The sequence below is a fragment of the Rutilus rutilus genome, assembly GCF_951802725.1.
Source record: "Rutilus rutilus genome assembly, chromosome: 8".
Lineage (NCBI taxonomy): Eukaryota > Metazoa > Chordata > Actinopteri > Cypriniformes > Leuciscidae > Rutilus > Rutilus rutilus.
Window position 1 is genome coordinate 39,157,976 of NC_140222.1, and position 22,394 is coordinate 39,180,369.

General features: G+C 38.1%; 1 protein-coding gene across 3 annotated transcripts in view; it reads right to left on the reverse strand.

The window, feature by feature from the left end:
• The window catches only part of rnf123 (ring finger protein 123), a 150,897-nt gene that overhangs the window by 90,388 nt on the left and 38,115 nt on the right, over nucleotides 1-22,394 (reverse strand). For all 3 annotated transcript variants that reach the window (XM_084417316.1, XM_084417317.1, XM_084417315.1), the window contains exons 25-33: nucleotides 20,941-21,024; nucleotides 18,986-19,093; nucleotides 17,343-17,520; nucleotides 17,146-17,220; nucleotides 15,450-15,537; nucleotides 14,633-14,720; nucleotides 13,829-13,913; nucleotides 6,789-6,928; nucleotides 2,372-2,560 (exon numbers count right to left, since the gene is read on the reverse strand). In XM_084417316.1, coding sequence (XP_084273442.1) covers nucleotides 2,372-2,560; nucleotides 6,789-6,928; nucleotides 13,829-13,913; nucleotides 14,633-14,720; nucleotides 15,450-15,537; nucleotides 17,146-17,220; nucleotides 17,343-17,520; nucleotides 18,986-19,093; nucleotides 20,941-21,024 — 1,035 coding nt within the window. The remainder of the gene's footprint in view (nucleotides 1-2,371; nucleotides 2,561-6,788; nucleotides 6,929-13,828; nucleotides 13,914-14,632; nucleotides 14,721-15,449; nucleotides 15,538-17,145; nucleotides 17,221-17,342; nucleotides 17,521-18,985; nucleotides 19,094-20,940; nucleotides 21,025-22,394) is intronic.

Below are 22,394 nucleotides of genomic sequence, written 5' to 3' on the forward strand. Positions count from 1 at the left end.
TACCCTGTGTGAGTTCTTGTTTTTAATGTTGATCATATATTATACGAGCAAGAATAATGCAATGTTTCCCAAATATCCACACGATGAGACACTGATTTTATACAACAGTACAACAAAAGAAAGGGTAATATTAAGTGCTGTTCATTTTAAACAGTATTTTTTGCTCAATTATGCAATGAAATAAAAGTTCCACAGCAGAACTGAATCGTGAGAGTCAATGATTCAATGACTCATTCATAAAAACAGCCACTTGATGACTCACTCATACCGCCACCTAGAGGTGGTTTTAATTTAATTAGTTTTTACCATCATTGCATATTTATCTATTGAACATTTCTTATTGTTTTTTAAGTGGAAGAGAGGGGGTACGCAGAAGGATGTTAAATGTGTCATGGGGTACTCCACTCTAAAAAGTTTGAAAAGCACTGCACAATGCATGTGGCTGTACTCAAAAATAGGATAAATCCTTCAGGGACAGGAAAATGTTGTAAATGGAGGGGTTCTGCTCTTCAAGGACGTGTGGACGCCTGCTGTGCTCACAGGTGTGATTCAGTTAAAGCCTGATGAATGGACGCTCTGCTGGGAATAGAGCTCATGTAAGCACTGAAAAAAAAAAAAAAAAAAAAAAAACACCAGAAAATACACTTTCAAAGCCTTCTTCTCTATAACTGAGGCCTTGAAAACATGCAGTGGCCCCGAGAACAATATACACTTGCACCTCATTTGCATGGCACTCTCCATGAATAGAGTACAAAACAGCATCTGCAAATGAGGATGTACGCAACCTTCTGAAAATGTTAAATGTTAAATGATAATTAACTTTAGGATGCAATGATAATTAATAGGAATAATAAAATATTATAAGGTCTTTTTTACATGTATTTTGTATGATGTTTGCAACTTTTTGACGTGTCGATAGTTTAAAAAGAGATTTTTGTGATTTCATTATTTCTGAGTAATAATCATTAAATGTAGTACAATCAAAGTAAAAAAAAAGAAAAAGAAAAAAAAGTTCAATGTTAGAATGGGTAACTGGGTTTTTAACCCTTATTAGCTTTTTTTTATTTTATTTTTTTATGTTATTGTTATTAAATTAACTGTTAGATATTTCCTATCCTTTTAGGTATTTTTTGATAAGTTTTGTTACAACTTGGGTAACAGGGTTGAATAACTCAATAAGTGCAGTCAACAATAAAATGTGAGCACCATACATAATACATAACTTATATTTCCAAAAATTCTAAGTAGTTTTTGATAATTTTTGTTATTATAAGGTTGAATAATTGAGTAAGTGCAGTCAACAACAAAATGTGTAGAATTAAGACAAACTAAGAAAATTAAGGGAACAGAATAAGATTATTTACGTTTATTCACTAATGTCGTAGAAAGTCACATGTATATATATATATATATATATATATATATATATATATATATATATATATATATAAACATAATATATAAACAACAACATGAGATTTGTGCCTCTAATGGTTTTAAGTAATGGGAGACCAAAGTGTGTCCTATTTGTTGAAACGCCACACACATTTTCTTTACTTATTGACAGTGTCCATAAAAGTAAAAAGCATCAAATGGCTTTCATCCTTTTGCTAATAATGACTGTTCTCTTCTCCATCACCCTTGTAAGAACTTTCACATTTAATAAAATGACTTATTTTATGGATCAATAAACTCTTAGCTTTCATCCAATACAGATTACTTGAGCTGCTGAGTTGTGACACTTTATGCTATTTTGGCTATACTCAACAATTTAATAACATTTTGGGGTGAGTTCATAAAGAACAAATTGCCCTCATTGATAGTCTTGTTTTTCACATGATGTCTCCACTGCTGAAGCACCCAATTCACTAAAAGAATACATGCGAATCAGGAACAACAACAAAAAATAATAATAATAGCAAATAAATAATACTAAAATAACACTAGACTGGAGAGGCAGTTTTTGACTTCGTCTGTACATACAGTAGACTAGTCTAGTTAAGCATCTACATGGTAAACACGTCTTATTTCAAAAGATAAAAAAAAAAAAAAAAATCATAATGTGACCCCTCTGAAGCAGAATGTTTGATTGAGGTTAATACATTTTCTCAGCATCGTTAATAATTTAGGTTTTGAAAAACCTGTGGACCACAAGAATCTGAGAAAATAAAAACAGAAATCTTATGTTTAATAGCAAGTGCAATTGCTTCAAACAGGATCATTAACTCAGAGTTCTGCATGAAATTGCAAAATCTTAATGGCGAACATAAAATGAATTTCACTTTGCTTTGCACTTTTGCAAGTTTTGAATGTCGCTTTAGAATTTAGAACAGCATCTTCAGAACACATCTCGGCTGTCAATCACACTCACCTGAGCCAATCGGCGCAGCAGCAGCTCAGCGGAGGGGCGGGCCCAGTCCAGGAATATTTCCGGCACTAGAGTGATGGTCATCTCCAGGACCCGTAACAGACTGACGGAGAGGTCAAAACAGGTCGCGCACACCTTTAACTGCCGTGTGTCCACGAAATTCCTCTCAGGTCGCTCGGCTGCCTGTTGGATCTGACAGGGAATAAATGAAGACATGAAGAGACACAATAAAAAGATGCATAAGGTCAAAAGAGACATTATGAGACTATTGAGACAGGACTGCATGACTTGTTGCACAGAATGATATAAAATTTGACCCAATGACATTCAGGATAAGACTGTGGGCTCTTATGACCAAGGACCCAGAAAACTCCTGCAACTCCACAATTACCCCCCTGCAACCATCCCACATCCACCCTGCGTCCACCCAGAAACCCCCCAACAACCACCCAGCAACAACCCTGCGTCCACCAACGGCAACTCCCCAACAACCACCCAGCAAGAACCCTGCATCCACCCAGCAACTCCCCAACAACCACCCAGCAAGAACCCTGCATCCACCCAGCAACTCCCCTACAACCACCTAGCAACAAGCTTGCATCCACCCAGCAACCCCCCAACAACCATCCAGCAACAACCCTGCATCCACCCAGTAACCCCCCAACAACCACCCAGCAACAACCCTGCGTCCACCCAGCAACTCCCCAACAACCACCCAGCAACAACCCTGCGTCCACCCAGCAACAACCCTGCATCCATCCAGCAACTCCCCAACAACCACCCAGCAACAAAGCTTGCGTCCACCCAGCAACTCCCCAACAACCACCCAGCAACATAGCTTGCGTCCACCCAGCAACTCCCCAACAACCACCCAGCAACAACCCTGCATCCACCCAGCAACCCCCCAACAACCACCCAGCAACAAAGCTTGCGTCCACCCAGCAACCCCCCAACAACCACCCAGCAACAAAGCTTGCATCCACCCAGCAACTCCCCAACAACCACCCAGCAACAACCCTGCATCCACCCAGCAACCCCCCAACAACCACCCAGCAACATAGCTTGTGCCCACCCAGCAACTCCCCAACAACCACCCAGCACACCCTAGTAACTGCATAGCAACGTGATAACAACTACTCAAAACAACTGGATAACAACTGCTTTGTAAACCACCCTCATCCATCTGATGTCAGTGAGTTTTCCATAAAAACCAAACACATTTTACTCTTCATTTCTTTAGGCATAAAACTGAACTATTTAGTACACAAAAAATGGTGTCTTGATGCTTAGACATTCTCATCAGATTCTGTCCTGCATCTACCCATCATTCCAATTTAGCGCTCCCTAAAACTGAGGCAGTAAACACATCACAAATTCCCCAGGAGACCGCTGCCTCTTAATGCCTGGATCATTGCAGATGAAAGGCGCTCCTAAGAGCCAGTCAACCTCCAGGCAAAGTCGCATACGAATCACAGTCCAATCTGCAATACGCAGAATTTCAGCGCTTCAGCTCTCCTGAAAGACATTGATTTAAGAGAAAAGCCTGGTGAGAAAGTGCTTTCACGTCTGAGGTTTAATTCACCGCCATTATAGATCATAGTGGTTTAGCTTTCTTTTGTATCTCCCTCTGAGACTCCAGAGCTTGCGTTTAGTAATGACCCTTCCACGGGAGGGGCTGGCGCGCTACTCTTCCCAAAAGGTTGTTTCCATGGTGTCCAAATTATCAAATTAGTGTGCAGCTAGATGAAGTAGTTAAAGGGATGAATGTAAACTGCATTTGCATTTCCTGCATTTCCCCAAAAAATCCAGCCCTAACCTGGCCCAAGCCCGACAACGTCTGCAGTTTTACAACCCGAAACCGACCCGACCCGAGACCAACATCAATATCACTTTAAGCTCTCTGACGAGCGCTCTCTGATGCGCACTTGTCTCTGCTACACGTACACATATACGCTACTAAGAGGTAAACTTTTATTATAGGCCTCAAACATAACTACCACCGACAATCATGCCCACAAATATTAATACAGACTGTCCATTACAGAGAAGCATAAGCAATGTAGCCAAGCTATGTGATCCAGCAGCAAATAAGTAAATAAAGATGTATGGCCTACCTTTTTTTGATGTTAAGTAACTTTACTGAAGAACAACGTTTCAAATAACTCTTCGCCAACTGGCTAACGGTAAATAATAAATAAAAAAATTGAATAAAAAAAATCCTTCGAACTGAGTAGGCTACGCTACATTGGTCATCATTCACTGTTAGCTGTAGCGCAGCCGCGCTTGACATGCCATTGTAAATGAGATGTTTTTTAGCTGTCATGTGCAAGGATATGTTTGCAGATTCGGAGCTGCACATGACCAATTGGCTCATTGTTTGGTGTCGTGGTTATCAAATCAAAACTCTTCTAAAATGCAGCTTTTCCCGAAGCATTGGGAACTTTTAGAAACTCCCCACGCTCCAACTTCCCCCTGATGCTCTGCATGGTCAACTGTCACCTGTATGCTAATGCATTGCGTAATCATGTATTGCGTAGGCGATGTATAATATTTATAATAGTATTATCAATATAACAATATTTCATACAGCAGCCTGCGCTCTGCGCGTATATTATGGGCACAATTAAAGGACAGAAGCTACATGAGCTCGAGTCCGACCCGAACCCAATCTGTAAAAAAATAAATAATAATGGGCCAAAACATTTTTGCAGACCTCTACTTGCAAGGCAGCAAAAGAATGGCGTTTTATATCATCTTAAGTTTTAGGCTTTGGGTATACATAAATTAAATGTAGACTGTATCCGTGTTTGTACAACGAACATGAATGATACCTCAAATCATGTGGCTTGTTGAAGAAAGGCATAATATCACTTTAAGCATACAATGCTTGCTTACTGAAAAGCAACTGCCTAACAATGCCTTTAGAAACCATGAAGAAATTCATAACAACCACCTAATAAGCACTCAAAACATCTTAGCAATTGTACCTTAGCAACGCCATGACCATCCAAAACACTCCAGTAACCGACAAGCAAAGCCCTTTGAACAACCCACAACATCATAGCAACCGCCTACCAAGTGCTAGCAACCAAAACACCAAAACACCACATCAACTGCCAATGAACACACCACCAGCCAGTCAGAATGCCTTAGCAATGCCTCGGCAACCACCCAGAACGCTCTAGCAACCGCCTAGAAACAACTTGGAAAAACCCTCACTCACATTTTCTTCAAAAGTTGCAGAGGTCTTGTTATTAGACACTTCTTATCGACACAATCAAAAGCTAATGAATATTTCAAAAACTAAGTAACTTGCAATATGCAAAGAGTCATTTTACTCTGAAAATGCAAGATGATGGTAATTCAGTTCAAATATCAACTGGAAGTCATGATTACATTGTCATTATAAATAATTTACAGGCTCTGATTGAGTTAGTGCAAAGTTACAGCATTACAGGGCTAATCAGCGGGCGGAGGAAATTATCCTTACAGTTTTAAAGCAGTAGTTTGATTTAACTCTTATCATTATGTTTTTTCAAAACTGTGTCTATTAATGCAGATTGTCTATCGTTCTTATTACTTTGAGTAAAGATAAAGGATGGAGCAAGATTTGTTTTATAAACGTTTATGTAACATCAGTCAATCACGATAGTGCTCAACTAATGTATGCACCGTTATTGATGCATTTCCCGCATGTGCACCGCAATAAATTAGAAATAAACACATTGGTTTATTGATGGACATACTCTTGTTAATGCTGATGGTGAGGAATTACAGTTGCAACATCTCATAATGTAACTCAAACTACTTAGTGTATTACTGAGAAACGTCCTGCTCAAGTCGTCCTTGTGATGGAGGTTCTCAGTGTCATCGTTACTGTCTTTACAGTGTGAACAATCGGTGAGGTTTAGGAAACTTTCATATGGAACTTAAGTTTAGTTATGGGAATGGGCTTTTAGCTTCCGAAATGCGCTGTAAGTGGTAGACCAATCACAACAGACTGGGCCATCTGGCCAATCAGAGCAGAGTAGACCAATCACAACAGACTGGGCCATCTGGCCAATCAGAGCAGAGTAGACTCACGGAAAGAAGGGATTCAGAGAGACTGATTCATCTGTCGAGTCTTTTGAGAATCATTGAAAAATGTGGTGATGTGCAATGTATATTATGAGAAAATGAAATGTCCTGTTGTAGGATACCTCCAAAACAAAAATAGGAGCATTTAAAATGGCAAAATAGTGCTTCTTTCAAAAAACTGAAGTTTTGGTTAAAGAAACATTTACTCTGGCTCTCTGGTGCTCTCAAAAAATTGCTGTTTGTTTCAGTGGGTTGACACTTCTGGCTTCTGGAGTTCGGGGTTGAATTTTCTGTCTGTTTCACATATTAGAAGATAGGTGGTGAGACAACAAAAGTTTCTTACCTCCTGTATCATGCCGATGAATTCGGAAAAGGCCCAGTTGAGCTGGTTTAAGACGCTATTGAGGAAACTGGCAGCCATGTCTTTGTCTTGACTAAGGAGTTCAGCCATGTGTCTCTGCAGCAGAAGTGATGGACAAGGCTCTGTAACCAATCAGAGAAAAGCACATTTATTCAAAACAGTGTGTCAATCTTATTTTCGTAAATCTTAAGTATCACAATAATAATAATAAAAACTATCAATAGTCACTTCACCAATAATTTAGGCCATGCCTAAATAGCTATATGGCATTCTGTTTGTTAATACGATAAAATATGTACCAGCATTTTCCCCCTTAGTTTAGGATATACAGTGCTCTTAATGTGATCATAATACCTTCTTGCTATGCAATAAAACCAGACTAACATCACTTACATCATGTGGCTGGATGAGAAAAGACAGATAAAAAGGCCAAGAGAGGCATTTATTGGAAATGATTTTAAAACATTAAAAAAGGGGAAATCAAGCATCCATGGAGGAATGAAGTTGAACTGGAAGAGCATGTGGTCTCCTCACTTTAACTGGACCATGAAAATCTAGAAATGTTAATAAAGGTTCAGGCAGGGCCAGGGTTCAACGGCCTACATACTCTCCTATCCAAGCCTGGAATGTGAAAGTTGATAGGTTTCGTACACCATCAGAAAATAATAGTAAATAATAAATAAATAAATAAACTTTTAGCACGACACTTGGGTAGTACCCTCAAAGATAGTCCTTTGTATCTTATAAATGCAGGTTTACCCGAGACTTCTCCCCCAGTTGCAAGGTATTTTAACCCTGAAGGTACAATTTATACACAATTCTTTTGACAGTGTGAAAACTTGGCTTCCCAAGTAACGTAAGCCAGTCAGTTGGAGACTTGATGCCAGCACCCTTCTTGAACCTACGAGGTTTAAAGTGAGCTGATCGGTCAGCTGCAACGTGTTTTTTTTTGTCCAAGAAACTCGGTACGGGAACTCTACCTCCGGTAGTGTAGGATTGACTGCCAGCTCCTTTCTTGAACCTACAGGAACACACGCACCATTGAGAGCAGTCTCTTGAGGAAAGGCATGCTCTGCATTCAAAGACAGCAGTGACAAGGTGATATTTACAGATGCTCCTCATCACATGGTCGGCCTCTTAGTTGGTCTAGCTCTGTCTTGGAAAGTGCGTAAACCGACTCTACTTCTGGTGTCAAGGGATTCTTTTCCCACTCCGTTCCTGGACCTACGGGGAAACCATTGTGTCTCTCAAGGGCAGACGTTATATGCTCTTAAAGGCAACAATGATGAGGTGTTAGTTACTTCAGCTACTCCTCATCACACAACTGGTCTCTTGGTCAGTCAGCTGAAATGTGCAACTTGTCTTGGAAAGCAAGTAGGGTGACTACTTCTGGTGAAATGGGATTCCCTTCCCGCTCCTTTCCTGGACATGTAGGGAAACCATTGGGCATGCACTGGGGAAGAGATCAGTCTCTTGAGGAGAGGCATGCTCTATATTTAAAAGGCAGTAGTGATGAAGCGCTATTCAGATATGCCTCATCACCGCTGCCCGACAGGGATCGTGATTGTGCCCTGAGGAGAGGCAACTGAAGGGACGGGGTAATGCTGATGAGAGGGGAGGCGGTCGTTTCATCACAATCACTATAACAAAAGGCCAGTCTGTCCAGCCATAATACTCTCAGATCACATGAGAACACCTTGAAGCAAATGAAAGCCATGTTTCCATGAAAACTCTTTTCTCATTCAACCCTTGACCCTGATTACTCAATAATGAGACAAAACGACAAATACCAGTTCTGCACATTGCATTGGAACAGAATATCGACAAGTAATGAAGCCACAAAACAGAGGGCTGATGGGAAATCATCGCCTTACTGCTATCTGACCGCATCTGGTAAACACACAAAGGGCACTCTCTCTCATTATATGCACACAAAGAGGACACTGGGTAATTTAATACCTTATCTAGAAAAGTACAGCGATCGCAAACATACTAAAAGCCTTGGAGCACAGTGTTAAAAGCAAGAGCAAGCAATGGCAATAAAGCTCTAAATAAAGCTAATCATTAGACGCTAAGGTGCAGGTCTCCGATAGAGAAGCAACCTTTATGTTTAATTAGATGAAGTCCGCGTAAGTGGCAGCTCGGAAAATAAGGGCTCAGGGGCAATAAGGCAGGAATAAACATGGAAAGAAAGGCCATGAGCGAGACCAGGCATTTGGCAGATATGGCACGGCACGCATGTTTCAGATCTCCAGGCGTTGAGAGGCAAGCAATCACTGTTACTGCAGAGTCAATTCAATTGGAAATTGCTTTAAGGTAGGATCTGATAAACAAAATGGATGGGAAAACCTTTAAAAGATTACTTCACCCTCACGTCAACTCAAGCCTGCATTGATTTTTCTATGAAACACAAAAGGATACATTTTGCCAAATGTGTTGGTCGGCCATTTCCATGCAATTGCGATTGAGGACTGGAGATTTGAAGCCCCCCAAAAAGATGAGAAACCATCATAAAAGTAGTCTACGATTTGTGTGCTTAATTCTTCCGAAATTGGTTGTTATTCAATAATTATCTTTCAAACCAGATCCCTGAGTCAACTAGTAAACTACGATATTTATTTGTTGGTATATTTTTAACCAAGTATAAAATGTTGATTCTGATAAATACTTGAATTTGGACAGTGGCCAGTATTTTGAGCAGCATAATTAACTAATAATTTGGAGTAGGACACAGAGGTGACACATTAATCACATGATAATTGGCACAATTACAGAGGGAGGGGGACAGCAAACTCCTGGCAAGGACAAGACATGGCTAGAAGGGACTAAAATGGTACAGAACAGCTCTATAACTAGTTTTAAGACTGGGTAAATGGTCATGTGGACACAATCCTAAACGCTTCAGTCTGCTCTGAGCCAGATTTAGGCTTGCATCAGTCAGTGAGGCTAAATCACAGCAGACTGGCACTTAGGATAATGTTTAATAAGGGTCAGGAAAAGGTGAAAACTACCAAATGGGAACAAAACTTACTTTGAAAGCTAGCAATTGACAAATCCCCTGGCCGTCATGCAAATGAGAGTGAAAAAAAAAATGTAAATTAGCATTGAGACAAGACTCATCAGACCAGGGAGGGAATCCATGCATCACATACAAGACAAGCTCAAGTGTCAAGACAAGTGTCCTTTCACAAAGACAACTTTGCAATTTATTCCTTCTGATTAAGCACTACAAGCCTCTCTTCTGGTATGCAAATCGACCCTTCTGACAATCCAATCAATTCACGATAGATAATATGTCCCACATTACCTTTTTTTTTTTTCTTTTTTTTTTTACATCCTGGTTCCCTCTGAAATATGCCACATTACCGAAGTAAAAATCAGTCGCAAACGTTTCATGTTGACCTTTAAAAGCAACAAGAGACTTGCATGACGTCAGTTCACATGTTTTTACTATCCAATTACTGTTTCCTGAAGGACCTGCCAATGCACTGAGAGGGTCATCTTTTATGTACTCAAAAAAATAGACTGGAAGTGAACTGTGAGTGATTAAATTCAGAGTATACAGCTTTAAAGTAAATTGAAAAAGGGAAATATCTCTGTTGATGCAATGGATGGTTTGACTTAATGGATAGTCTCTTGGATAGTATTGATCTGACAGGCTGCTGAAAGAAATAACGGACGAGTTAATAGGCACGTCCGCAATGAGACCGTGTGTGTGCATGAAGGTGCAAAGTTTGATTTTAATGAGTTAGAAGCAGGGAGACTTTTTTACAGTCTACTAAAATCACAGCATCTGTACTCTGTGTTCTTCGTTATGTATAAAACATCCTAATAATGTCAGTGGGGATGTAGATTCCAGGGACAGGAACAAAGAACGAACATCATTTGATGTCAGATGGATGCCAAAACAGATCGTAATCTTAGTGTCCACTCACTCAAATGTGCATGCAGCTTTTGTAAATACTCTGCTGAAATTATAGTCAATTAATTTGACTGCAACCCTGTTAGGGAATGTTAAAAACTGAATATTTAGTTGTAATAACCAGACAGAAATTACAGTGCGTGCAGAATTATTAGGCACGCTGATTTTCTGATCATATTTTATTTTCAGGAATATTTAGCCAATTCCAAACCATATTAATCTTAATAACTACTATTAATTTTGTATTTAATCATTTATAAGTGATATATAATTGTTCATGAAGGCTGGAAATGAAAAATGTCTTATTTTCAGGTGTGCAGAATTATTAGGCAAGTTTTCTTTTACAGATAAAATAAGCCAAAAAAGAGATTTAACACAGACTGAAAAGTCAAAAATTATTAAATGCCCATGAGAAGAATGCAATACTAATGCAATATTAGAGATTGCAGTTAAGGCATGACCATTGGACAGTGAAATACTCATTAGGTCAGCAGGGTCAGACAAAAACAGGTGGAGAAGAAAAGACACATGTTAACTGCAAAAGAATGAAGAATTAAGGTGAAGAATTAAGTGTGAAACCATCAGGAACCCTTTAGTCTTCAGCGTCACCATTTTCCAGAACTGCAACCTACCTGCAGTCTCCAGAAGAGCAAGGTGTCAAGGTCTCAGAGACTTAGGTTAGGTAAAGAATCCTAAAAAATGACCCCCTCTTAATAAGAATCACAAGCTGAAGTGTTGTAAAATACATGAAGACTGTTTTTTTATAGGCTTTATAGACAGACAGATTGAGAGTGACTCTTGAAGGACCAGCACCACATCCTCTTCTACCACTATTCGAAGAATTCATCTTCTAGAATACGTTATAATACGTTTTTGGAGTTTATGTTTAGTCCATCTCCTACCCTGAAGTCCGTTTTGCAGAGATGGACTAAAAATTATCTCCCAAAACTTATTAAAACTTATTCTAGAAGATGAAATTCTCTTCAAATAGTGGTAGAAGAGGATGTGGTGCTGGTCCTTCAAGAGTCATCGTCCTTCAAAGTCAACGTGCCTAATAATTCTGCACGCCCTGTACATAATTTGGACCTATTTCCACAGTATGACATGCAGTGTTGACTGCATTTATTAAGCTCAATCATTTAATCCTGCTATATATATATATATATATATATATATATATATAGTACCAGTCAAAAGTTTGGAAACACTACTATTTTTAATGTTTTTGAAAGAAGTCTCTTATGCTCATCAAGCCTGCAGTAAAAAAAAAAAAAAAAAAAAAAAACAGTAATATTATGAAATATTATTACAATTTAAAATAATGGTTCTCTTTTTTAATATACTTTAAAATGTAATTTATTTTTGTGATGCAAAGCTGAATTTTCATCAGCAAGTACTCCAGTCTTTGGTGTCTTATGATCCTTCAGAAATCATTCGAATATGCTGATTTATGATCAATGTTGGAAACAGTTGTGCTGCTTAATATTTTTTTTATAACCTGAGATACTTTTTCAGGATTATTTGATGAATAAAAAGTTAAAAAGAACTGTATTTATTTAGAATAGAAATCTTTTGTAACAATATACACTACCGTTCAAAAGTTTGGGAACAATAACTATTTTTTTTTTAAGAAATTAGTACTTTAATTCAACAAGGATGCGTTAAATTGATAAAAGGTGATGGTAACGATTTATATTGTTAGAAATGTTTTTATTTTGAATAAATGCTGTTTTTATGAATAAATGCTGTTAACCTTTTACTCATCAATGAATCCTGAAAAAAGTATTCCAAAAAAATATATTAAACAGCACAACTGTTTCCATCATTGATAATAACTGAGTATCAAATCAGCATATTAGAATGATTTCTGAAGGATCATAAGACACCAAAGACTGGAGTACTTGCTGATGAAAATTCAGCTTTGCATCACAAAAATAATTTACATTTTAAAGTATATTAAAAAAGAGAACCATTATTTTAAATTGTAATAATATTTCATAATATTACTGTTTTTTTTTTGTTTTTTTTTGTTTTTTTAACTGCAGGCTTGATGAGCATAAGAGACTTCTTGCAAAAGCATTAAAAATAGTAATGTTTCCAAACTTTTGACTGGTACTGTATATATATATATATATATATATATATATATATTAAATGTATGGAAATATAAGTATATCATTTATGGAAATATAAGAATAAAATTGTATTGATAACTACAAGCCAACATTTGGCACCAAACTACCAACTTCTGCAAAGCTCTTACCCATTTTTTAATTGAATAAATAAATTAATGCTATACATAAATAAACAAACAAAAAAATACAGGCATACATAACGGTTATTGTTACAACAGTAAGGCTATGGTAACTTCATATCAGTAATGGTATACCTAGCAAGGATCTAGGCTAACAAACAAACGTACTCTAATTTGCTGACAGCATTCAAGGAAATTTCTAAGAAAAATAACAATCAGAAAAACTTTGTAATGATTGATATTACTATTTATGAGGTGGTTATGATGATTAATGAGTGTTTGTGCTTTGACAGTTTTTTGGGTTTTGACTGGTAAAGCATTGTGGGGCATCAATAAAAGTGAGTTTAACGTGACAGACTCAGATAGATCCTTTTAGCATACACTTCTAAAGCCAGTTTTTGTCTATTCAATGCTTTCATTATATTTAGTGTAATGCCTTCGAATGATCTTCATTTGGGGGCTTTTCTTCAGATATTGATATATGCTATTAATGTAGATTAATTCAATTAACTCAATTCAATTTTAACTTAACTCAATTTTAACCAATTAAAACTCCTAATTATATTACAGTTATTTAATCTTTATAAAACATTTTATTACATATTATCAATTTTAACCAATTAAAACTCCTAATTATATTACAGTTATTTAATCTTTATAAAACATTTTATTAATATTACAAATTATACAACAACTATAAAGATAATGGGAAGAGAGAAAGCCAGAGAGAGAGAATGACAGAAAAGAAAAGAGTGCAGAAAAGTAAAGAATAAGTTTTCAGGAAAAACTGTAAAGTTTGAAGAAGGGCTGAAAATAAGGATGGAGGAAGACAGGACAGTCACTCACTTTGCAGGCTGGGCAGGTTGGCGTCCTCCGGTTTGGTCTTGAGCAGATGAGGCAGACGTGTGTACCGGTAGCCAAAGCCACAACCCTGTAGACAGGAGGAATAAAATATAAGACCACGTCCAGACTGCAAAGTCGTGGGAGTGACAACAGCATTCAAATGTATTTCTTTATACATTGTATAAAGTTGGTCAGTACGGTCAGGAATACATTTGCTGTAGAATGCGACTGTTGCTCAAGTAAATAATCAAGCTGCGTTAAATAACCCATGACTACATTAACCCATGGTAAGCGGGTTAACGATAGAAAGTGTGTACAGGAGATGTTTAAGAACTCGGAAAATAAGTGTCAACCCGTTTTAGCCTGTGTGCGTGGCCTAAAAGAGCTGAGGGAAAGACTCAGCCTTTTCTGAACAATGATCTGTGATCTGTGTTGAAAACGACAACAACAGAACAATCCTCCAATAAACTCTTAAAATGATCAAGAACAGACCCATAATCTTACATTTGCAGATGAATAAACCCAATAATGCTTTCTTTAAGAGATACAAAACAATTCACCCATTTTTTGGGGGGGCACTGAGAGCAGAATAAATGTTAAACAACGAAATGAGAGTAGCTGGTTTGTCAGGCCCATTTCATAATGTTGAATGGAAACAGCGAAGACACGCTGCATAATGGCTCTGATATAATGCCCCTATTCTGAGCATCTAATGGCATAATAGGAGGAGTGGAAAGGCAAGTAAAGAGATAAAAAGAAAGGAGGGAGTGGAATTTTGTCTGAGGCATTAAAAGAAATGCAGCGTACCCTCCAAAGACGAACCAGGATCCAGTTGGTTTGAGCCCAAGGTCTCTGTTCATATGGAGCCAGTAAGTTCCTCATCATAGCCATCCGCCTGAGAGATATTACATCATAAATAATGATAATACAAATATAAAATAAAAAAAACTGAAACGACAATGCAGTGACAAATAAATTACAGATCCAAAGAAAAGTAGATTGTCTCATCCACATTGCACATGCATCGGCAGGAGCTTTCTCAAAATGGCAAGATTCACTCTAATTGGCTGGTTTTGCAATTTTTAGGAACCAGGTTGCACAGGTCTTTCATAATCGGGCGTAATTTAAAAGGTATCAGATTGATATAATGAGTGTTTCAAAACAAAACAAACAAAACAAAAAAACATCATCAAAAAAACAAACAAAAGATCAAAACTAAACTTTCAAAGCAAAACAAAACAAAACAAAAAGCAAAGCAAAGATAAAGCATCAAAAACGAATTAAAAACAAAAGAACAAAACTAACCTTCCAAAACAAGGCAAAAACCTTCAAAAACAATACAAAACCTTCAAACATCAAACAAAAGAACAAAACATAACCATCAAAAACAAAGACAAAACCATCAAAAAAAAAAAAAGTAGCACTTTATAATTAGCTACCTGAATGACACATCCTGTTTAACACAAAAACACACATTTATGAAGGGACTGTACACTAATGGTGTATTATCAAATCATTCACGTCATCATTTGCAAACGTGCATTGAGCATGTTTCTGACCTATGGTGAAATGAAAACAAGTAATGCATTATTAACAAAAACAATTTGGGTGATTGAGCACATACTGTTCTTCTGGGATCCTCTCGACGGCACGCAGGGATTGTGGGTAACAAACGTAACTGGCCAAAGCCTGCATCAGTGAATCTTTGATATCTGCAGAAGAAAATTAAACAGGAAGAGAATGATTCAATCAATTCCTTATAAATAGAATCTAGTCCCACTCTGTATGTCCTGGTTTACTCTAGAATGCTACACAAATAAAATGTGCTGCAACTGGCAATTCACATCATCTTTAAAAAGACACTCGTTCAATAATGTGCATGCATTATTGTTGTTGTATCTATTTGCATTCACTTCCATTTTGTTATGAAACAAGAAGCTTCAGTGACTTCCTAACACCTCAGTTTCCCTTTGTTGAGAAAAAAAGTCCTTGATCAAAACAAAGAGGCAAAAAAAAAAAAATGTAATCACTAGACATGCCAACAAAAGGGCTATTCAGATATAAAAAAGCTAACTGAAATGTAAAACTAATCCATATTAAAAACAGACCGTGCAACAACCGTTGCTAGAAATGAAGTATATTTGGGAACAGAGCCCGCAGAAAACAAGATAAATATGCAAAAAAAAAATCTAAATAAATCAGCATAACAGAATGAGAACATAATAAAAAGGCTGCCTATGAAATGCGATTTAAACAAATGGGCCGTGTCTAATAACATCTGTTTATTTGCATAGCACATTGCTTATGATTGAGGACTCGGAGTTGAGAGTATTTCAGAGTCCTAACCTTAAACAGGATTAAGAAAATACTGCGGCTACAACTCATCACGAAAATGACTTCATGTTGCCTGAGAGCTGAGAGAGGAAGCTTTTAATTATACCTTTACGTGAGAAATGAACCGAAGTGATGAACGGTGCGAGCCAACGGCTATATTAGGTTAAAGAATTCCCATTAAAACAGCCAACGAATTGATTAGTCTATGTATTTTTGGGTCGCTCGCTTTTTTTCCTGAGTCTTTTCCTGCAGTTAATGAGAACAGAATATTAACAGAGGCAGTAGGATGGAAAGATGGATGGCAGGGATTGGCAAGATGGATGGATGGATGGATGGATGGATGGATGGATGGATGGATGGATGGATGGATGGATGGATGGAAAGTAAACAGATTATATGAGGGTTTGATGGATTGACAGGGATGGACTGATGAAAAAATAGACTGTTGATGGATGGATGGATGGATGGATGGATGGATGGATGGATGGATGGATGGATGAATGGATGGATGGAAACTAAACAGATTATAGGAGGGTTTGATGGATTGACGAAGGGATGGACAGACAGATGAAAGATGGATGGATGGAAAAAGAGACTGGCGAATGGATGAATGGATGAATGTGGAAAAATAGACAGTTAGATGAATGGATGGACAGACGGTCAGATGGACCAATGGATGATAGATGGACAGACAGATGGATAGAAGGATGACTGACAGACGGATGGATGGACAGACGGATGGATAGACCAATGGATGATGGATGGACAGGCAGATGGATAGAAGGATGACTGACAGACGGATGGATGGAAAAATAGACTGTCGGTTGAACGTACGGAAAAATAGACAGATGGATGGATGGATGGATGGATGGATGGATGGATAGAAAAATAGACTCTCAGATCGAGGGATAGATAAATAAATAGACTCCCAGTTAGATTGGTACAGATATAGATTGTACATGTTGGCAGAAGGCAGAGGTTCTTACCCGTCCCAACAATGCGCTGATCTGCGAAGTGTTTGGCGAGAATGGCTGCGAGCTGAGCGAGTGTGTCTTCATAACCTGAGAGTGATAAACACAACACTAAAGCATAAGTGTGCTCTGGAAAGGATACACATTACATTTGAGAACCTTTAAAACTCATGCACTAGAAGCTGCAGTGAACAGTAAGAGCTGAGAGAGACCTGGAAGCTCTTCCATGCAGTTGGAGGGGCTGAAGTAGTTTTTGAGGGCGCTGTAGCTGTTCATGGCCACGTTGAGGTAGAACTCGGGCATGAACGCAAACAGGGAGCCTGTGCTGTCCGCATGCTCGATGGTACGGATGCACACCCGAAGGAGCCAGTATACGTCAAGCATCTTATCCTACATTCACAAATACTATTTGAATAAAGCAGTATAAACACATGCAACTTTTTGCAGAAAATCCTACAAATTGCGGGCAATGCCTTGAAATCCACTTTCATGATTTAGTTTAAAGGGATAGTTTGGCCAAAAATGAAAATTACCCCATGATTTACTCACACTCATCCTAGGTGTATAAGACATTCTTCTTTCAGACGAATACATTCGGAGTTATATTAAAAAATGTCCTGGCTCTTCCAAGCTTTATAGTGAGAGTCAATAGGTATATTTTTTTGGAAGTCCATCAAAGCCCATCAATCTGAGATAAAAGTGCTCGAAATGGCTCTGCGGGGGTTAATAAAGGCCTTCTGTAGCGAAGCGATGAGTTTATGTAAGAAAAATATCCGTATTTAAACCTTTAGCGACTAAAATTAACTAGTTTCCGGCAGACGACCGTACGTAAGTCGACCTACGCCAAAGGCATTTGCGTTTCCCAAAAGCATCGTAAGCCTAAGTTGATCGTAGAGATCATTGGTGGCAATTGTTCTACGATCAACTGAGGGGCTGTTTACACGACACCGTTTTCAACTAAAAATGTAAAACTTTGTATGTGTTTTAGCCGTTCTTTACGCGATACCGGCGTTTTGGGAGCCTGAAAACGCAAACTTTTGAAAACGGGTTTCAAAGTGCAAGAATTTGAAAACGATCTCCGTGTAAACAACAAAAACACAAACCTCTGAAGACGATGACGTCATGCACATGCGTATTACGTGTTCAGTCTACAGTGTTTCATCGCCATCTACTGGCCTGGCAGCAGAATACAGGGTTTTTAGTTGTTTTCGCGGATCTGTCTGTACGCGGAAAACTCAAAAGGAAAAATGTCTCTGTTTTAAGCATATCGTTGTCATGTAAACGTACCCTTAGGATTACAATGCTTTTAGGAAACGCATCCCAGGACAGTGGCCCTCCAGGAGCATGACTGAATTAACATGCTTCTGTATCTTTAAAGGCTTTTATATGCAAATGACATCTGCTATGATTGGCTAGCCTTGTTGCCTGTAAAGTATGTCTGTGAGAAGTTGCTAAATACTAAAATAGCCATTAACCATTTCTGCAACAACCATATATTCAGCCTAGCCAATGAAAGAATGAATAAATGAATGAATTAACTATTTTTGCAGCTAAATAAATATATACATAAACATCATATGACCCCTGCAAAAGTCATTTAGTATGCAGAAAGATCTGCGATTAATGCAGTGGCATTTAAAGCATACAAACCGGTTCCTGTTCAGAAATGCCCTTTTGAAGAGCATTTTTCAAAGCTGACTTTAATGTCTGCCGTTTATGGGGCACGTTCTAAATACAAAACACCCGACAGTCTTGAGACCACCTCATACTGGGCATTTCAACGTAAAGTTATATCCCATGCTGTATATACAAAAATGACACTGCTTAAAATGATGGCCAGTGATGTCAGCAGTACCTTGGAATAGATGGTGGCGTTGATCCAGGCCAGTCTACGACTCAGGTGGTTCAGCTTTTCAGCAAACACTTTTTGGCTTTTCTGCAACTCTTCTAGAATATCCGGCCTCTGCCAAGCAAAATAAAATAATAAAAAAAGAGAGCATAATAGAGACTATGCAAAAAAACAAAAAAAAAACAAAAAAACATTTTCAGCATTTAAATAGAAAAAAAAGCAAAAATTTAAACTAATAAAATATAAATACTGTGAAGCTTTACTAATAATGAATTGCGTCCTTTAAAAGTGCTGTTTATTTACAAGCACTGTATGTTAATATCACCTGGTTCAATCAAGAAATCAGCATAAATAGTGCAATGTTAATTGCGACAGAAAAAAAGCATTGAGACAGTTGTATCTATAATAAGTCCATGCTGAACTCGCTGTCACAATGCTCAGGTATTCTGGGTGAGTGGTTTTTAGTACACTTCTATAGCTGAGTGGTATCTAGGGTGTTCTGGGTTGCTGCAAGATGGTTTCTTACTTTCATAGGTCCCGTTTACATGACATAATTTTCGACAAAAAACGTATAATTTTTTATGCAGTTTTCCCATTTATTTACACGACAACAGCGTTATGGGGGCCTGAAAACACAATCTTTTAAAAAGGGGTTTCAAAGTGCAAGTTTAAAAAAAATAATAATAAGATACCGTTATCGCCTCCATGTACACTACAAAAACATCGCCATCTACTGGCCTGGCATGAATAATACAGCGCTTTTAGTTGTTTCCTCGGATCCGCTTGAACGTGGATCGTTTTGACAACGTTGCCATCTGCATGTGAAAAACGCACTCTTTCACTCCGCCCAAGTAGCAGTGCTTCGCCTTCTGAGAATATAGTTCCCAGTATGTATACGGTTAGAAGATGGCTGTGTCTCATGTGACCTTGTTATTTGTACACGCTGTGACTATGCAAATCACTACATGTAAATAGGAAAATGTAGGCGTTATTTTGTCACTTATTGGGAGCAGTATGCTAGCTGGAGTCATTTACCTCCAGTCTTTGTGCTAAGCTAGGCTAGCGGTGGGTGCGTCAGACAGAGTTACGGCACGCACGGAGATGAAAAGGGCCTGTATGGACTTATCTAACTCTGGGGGATACGGTGAATAAGCTAAAGTCCCAAAAAGTCAGCGTGTTCCTTTAAATGAAAGTGTATTATAGTTTAAATGTATATTAAATGCAATTAGATGAACTTTCAATGTGCTTTTTTTTTGCCCGCTTAAGTAGGACTTAAGTATGTCTTTATAAGTAATTTCATAATTACTTTCATTGTCTTTGAAATATGGTAAAAGAGTACTGATGAATGTACTGACAAACATTTATAGTAAACTAAAATATACTTTTACTTCATTTCTGTTAAAAGTGTCATGCATTTAAATATATTTGTAATTGCACATTTGTTGCAATTTAGTACATTTAAAATACAGTATATTACCATTAAATGCAATATTGAATAACACTAGATTATAATAAAATACTTTCCATATGCTTTAGTATGTTAGTCAATAAAACTGAGTGTACTTTCAAGCTTGAAACTTTCAATTGAACTTTTTAAAAGGGCACTTAAGTGTGTTAAGAAACAGTCGCATGCACTCACTTTAAATACACTTAACTAACCTTTTATTTAAATAATATTATAATATGTGCAAGTACAGTTTTTTTTTTAAATGTACCTTTTAGATTTGAAGTGCACTAGAGGTGCACATTCAATGCAATTACGTGCACTACTTTTTCACAAGGGTAAGTTGCTACACATTCAACAAGTGGTTGCTAGGGTGTCCTGGGTGGTTGTTTGATGGTTGTTCAACTCACGGTTTCACAGTTTTGTTTAGTTCCATAAAATGTAGTAGTAAATCTCTAAGACATAAGCATGCGTTTCCCTATAGATGCACGTTACAGTGTGGATATGGTGTTCTTACTCTGCTCGGGCATCGGGCGATCTTCTCATCCGTGTCCTTTAGGGCCACGGCGTATTCGTGAACATCATCTGATACAACCACCATCTGCAGAAAACAAACAGAAATACAAAGACACACAAACAGAATTAGACACAGCGCTTTCCAAATTCACTGCGAGCCTGTAGCTACAGAAAATTGCCCTTGTTCTCAAGCGTCAAAATAATCGCTAGCCATCCTGCTGGAGTTCCAAATAGCCACCAATTTTGGGAGTATGGGGGAAATTATCACCACAGTGACCTTATCCTGTGGGCAGAGACCAGGTTTTAAGGGATAACACTGAACAGAGCACAAGCCCTCCAGAGAGAGCCAAACAGGTCTGTTTACAAGACACAAAGGTAAAAATTTATGCTAGAAACATATAAAATTATGATACGCAATCAAGTATATGCAAACACACGTGAATGCTTTGCTAATGTACCCATTTAGTTTTAATCAATATGCATTATTGAATTATTGTACTCCAATACTCAAGGGGGCGACAGAGTTCCTTTCAAATGTTTAATCTTGGTCTAATTTTAACTTGGTAAGCAAGATTTCCTTCAAAATCTGTGGGTGCTACTCAGTACTCAAATGGATGCCTCCTCATTCCTCTGTACTCCAGTCTGTGACCCAGAAACTGATCAAAGTTAGCCATTTTGAAGGACATCTCAATTCTCTAATTCTGTGTCCTCAAGAGGTCACACTGTGTCGCCTGCATACGTCATCAAGGAGGACTCATTTCAGAAAAGTAACCATTCAATCAATCAATCAAAGACGGTGCACTCGTATTACTATGAATGGGAGAAAGTGCAACACGCAATATGGCGGAATAAGTCCCGCCTTCTAAATAAAAGAGCCAATCACTGATTGGTAAAGTTATTGCGTCAAAGTCAGCCTGAAAAATGCAGATTTTTGTCATGATTTGAATGTTTAGAAACAGTTGGTGTTAGATTTCACTGGTGATTTCAAATTTGAGATTTAATCGTAAGCTTGGTGAACAGCTTTGGAGAATTTGATTGAAGCTGTACTTGCATGACTGAAATAGCTGTCTGAGGGGTGTTTCAAAGATGGCCACCACATGAAATGCCACGTCTTAAAGGGACCAAGTGTCCAAAATCCAAAATCTTTATCCTTAAATAGGGCCCTATTTGAGGGAACAGCCATTTGTAATGGTGTCCGAAACCATAGTGGATGTTATCGAGTGCACTCATTCAATCCCACAACGCATCACAACAACATGTGTACAACTGATGTACACTCAACGGCTAGAGGATACCCATAATGCACTGTGAGGGTCGTGCCGAATGAATTCCCGCGTCTGACCAGAAGATGCCGCTCGCAGCTGAATCATCCATCCATCCATTTTCCAAACCGCTGGTCCAATGTGGGTACAGCGTAATATCATACATGTATACATTCCTTTTTACTTGATTATT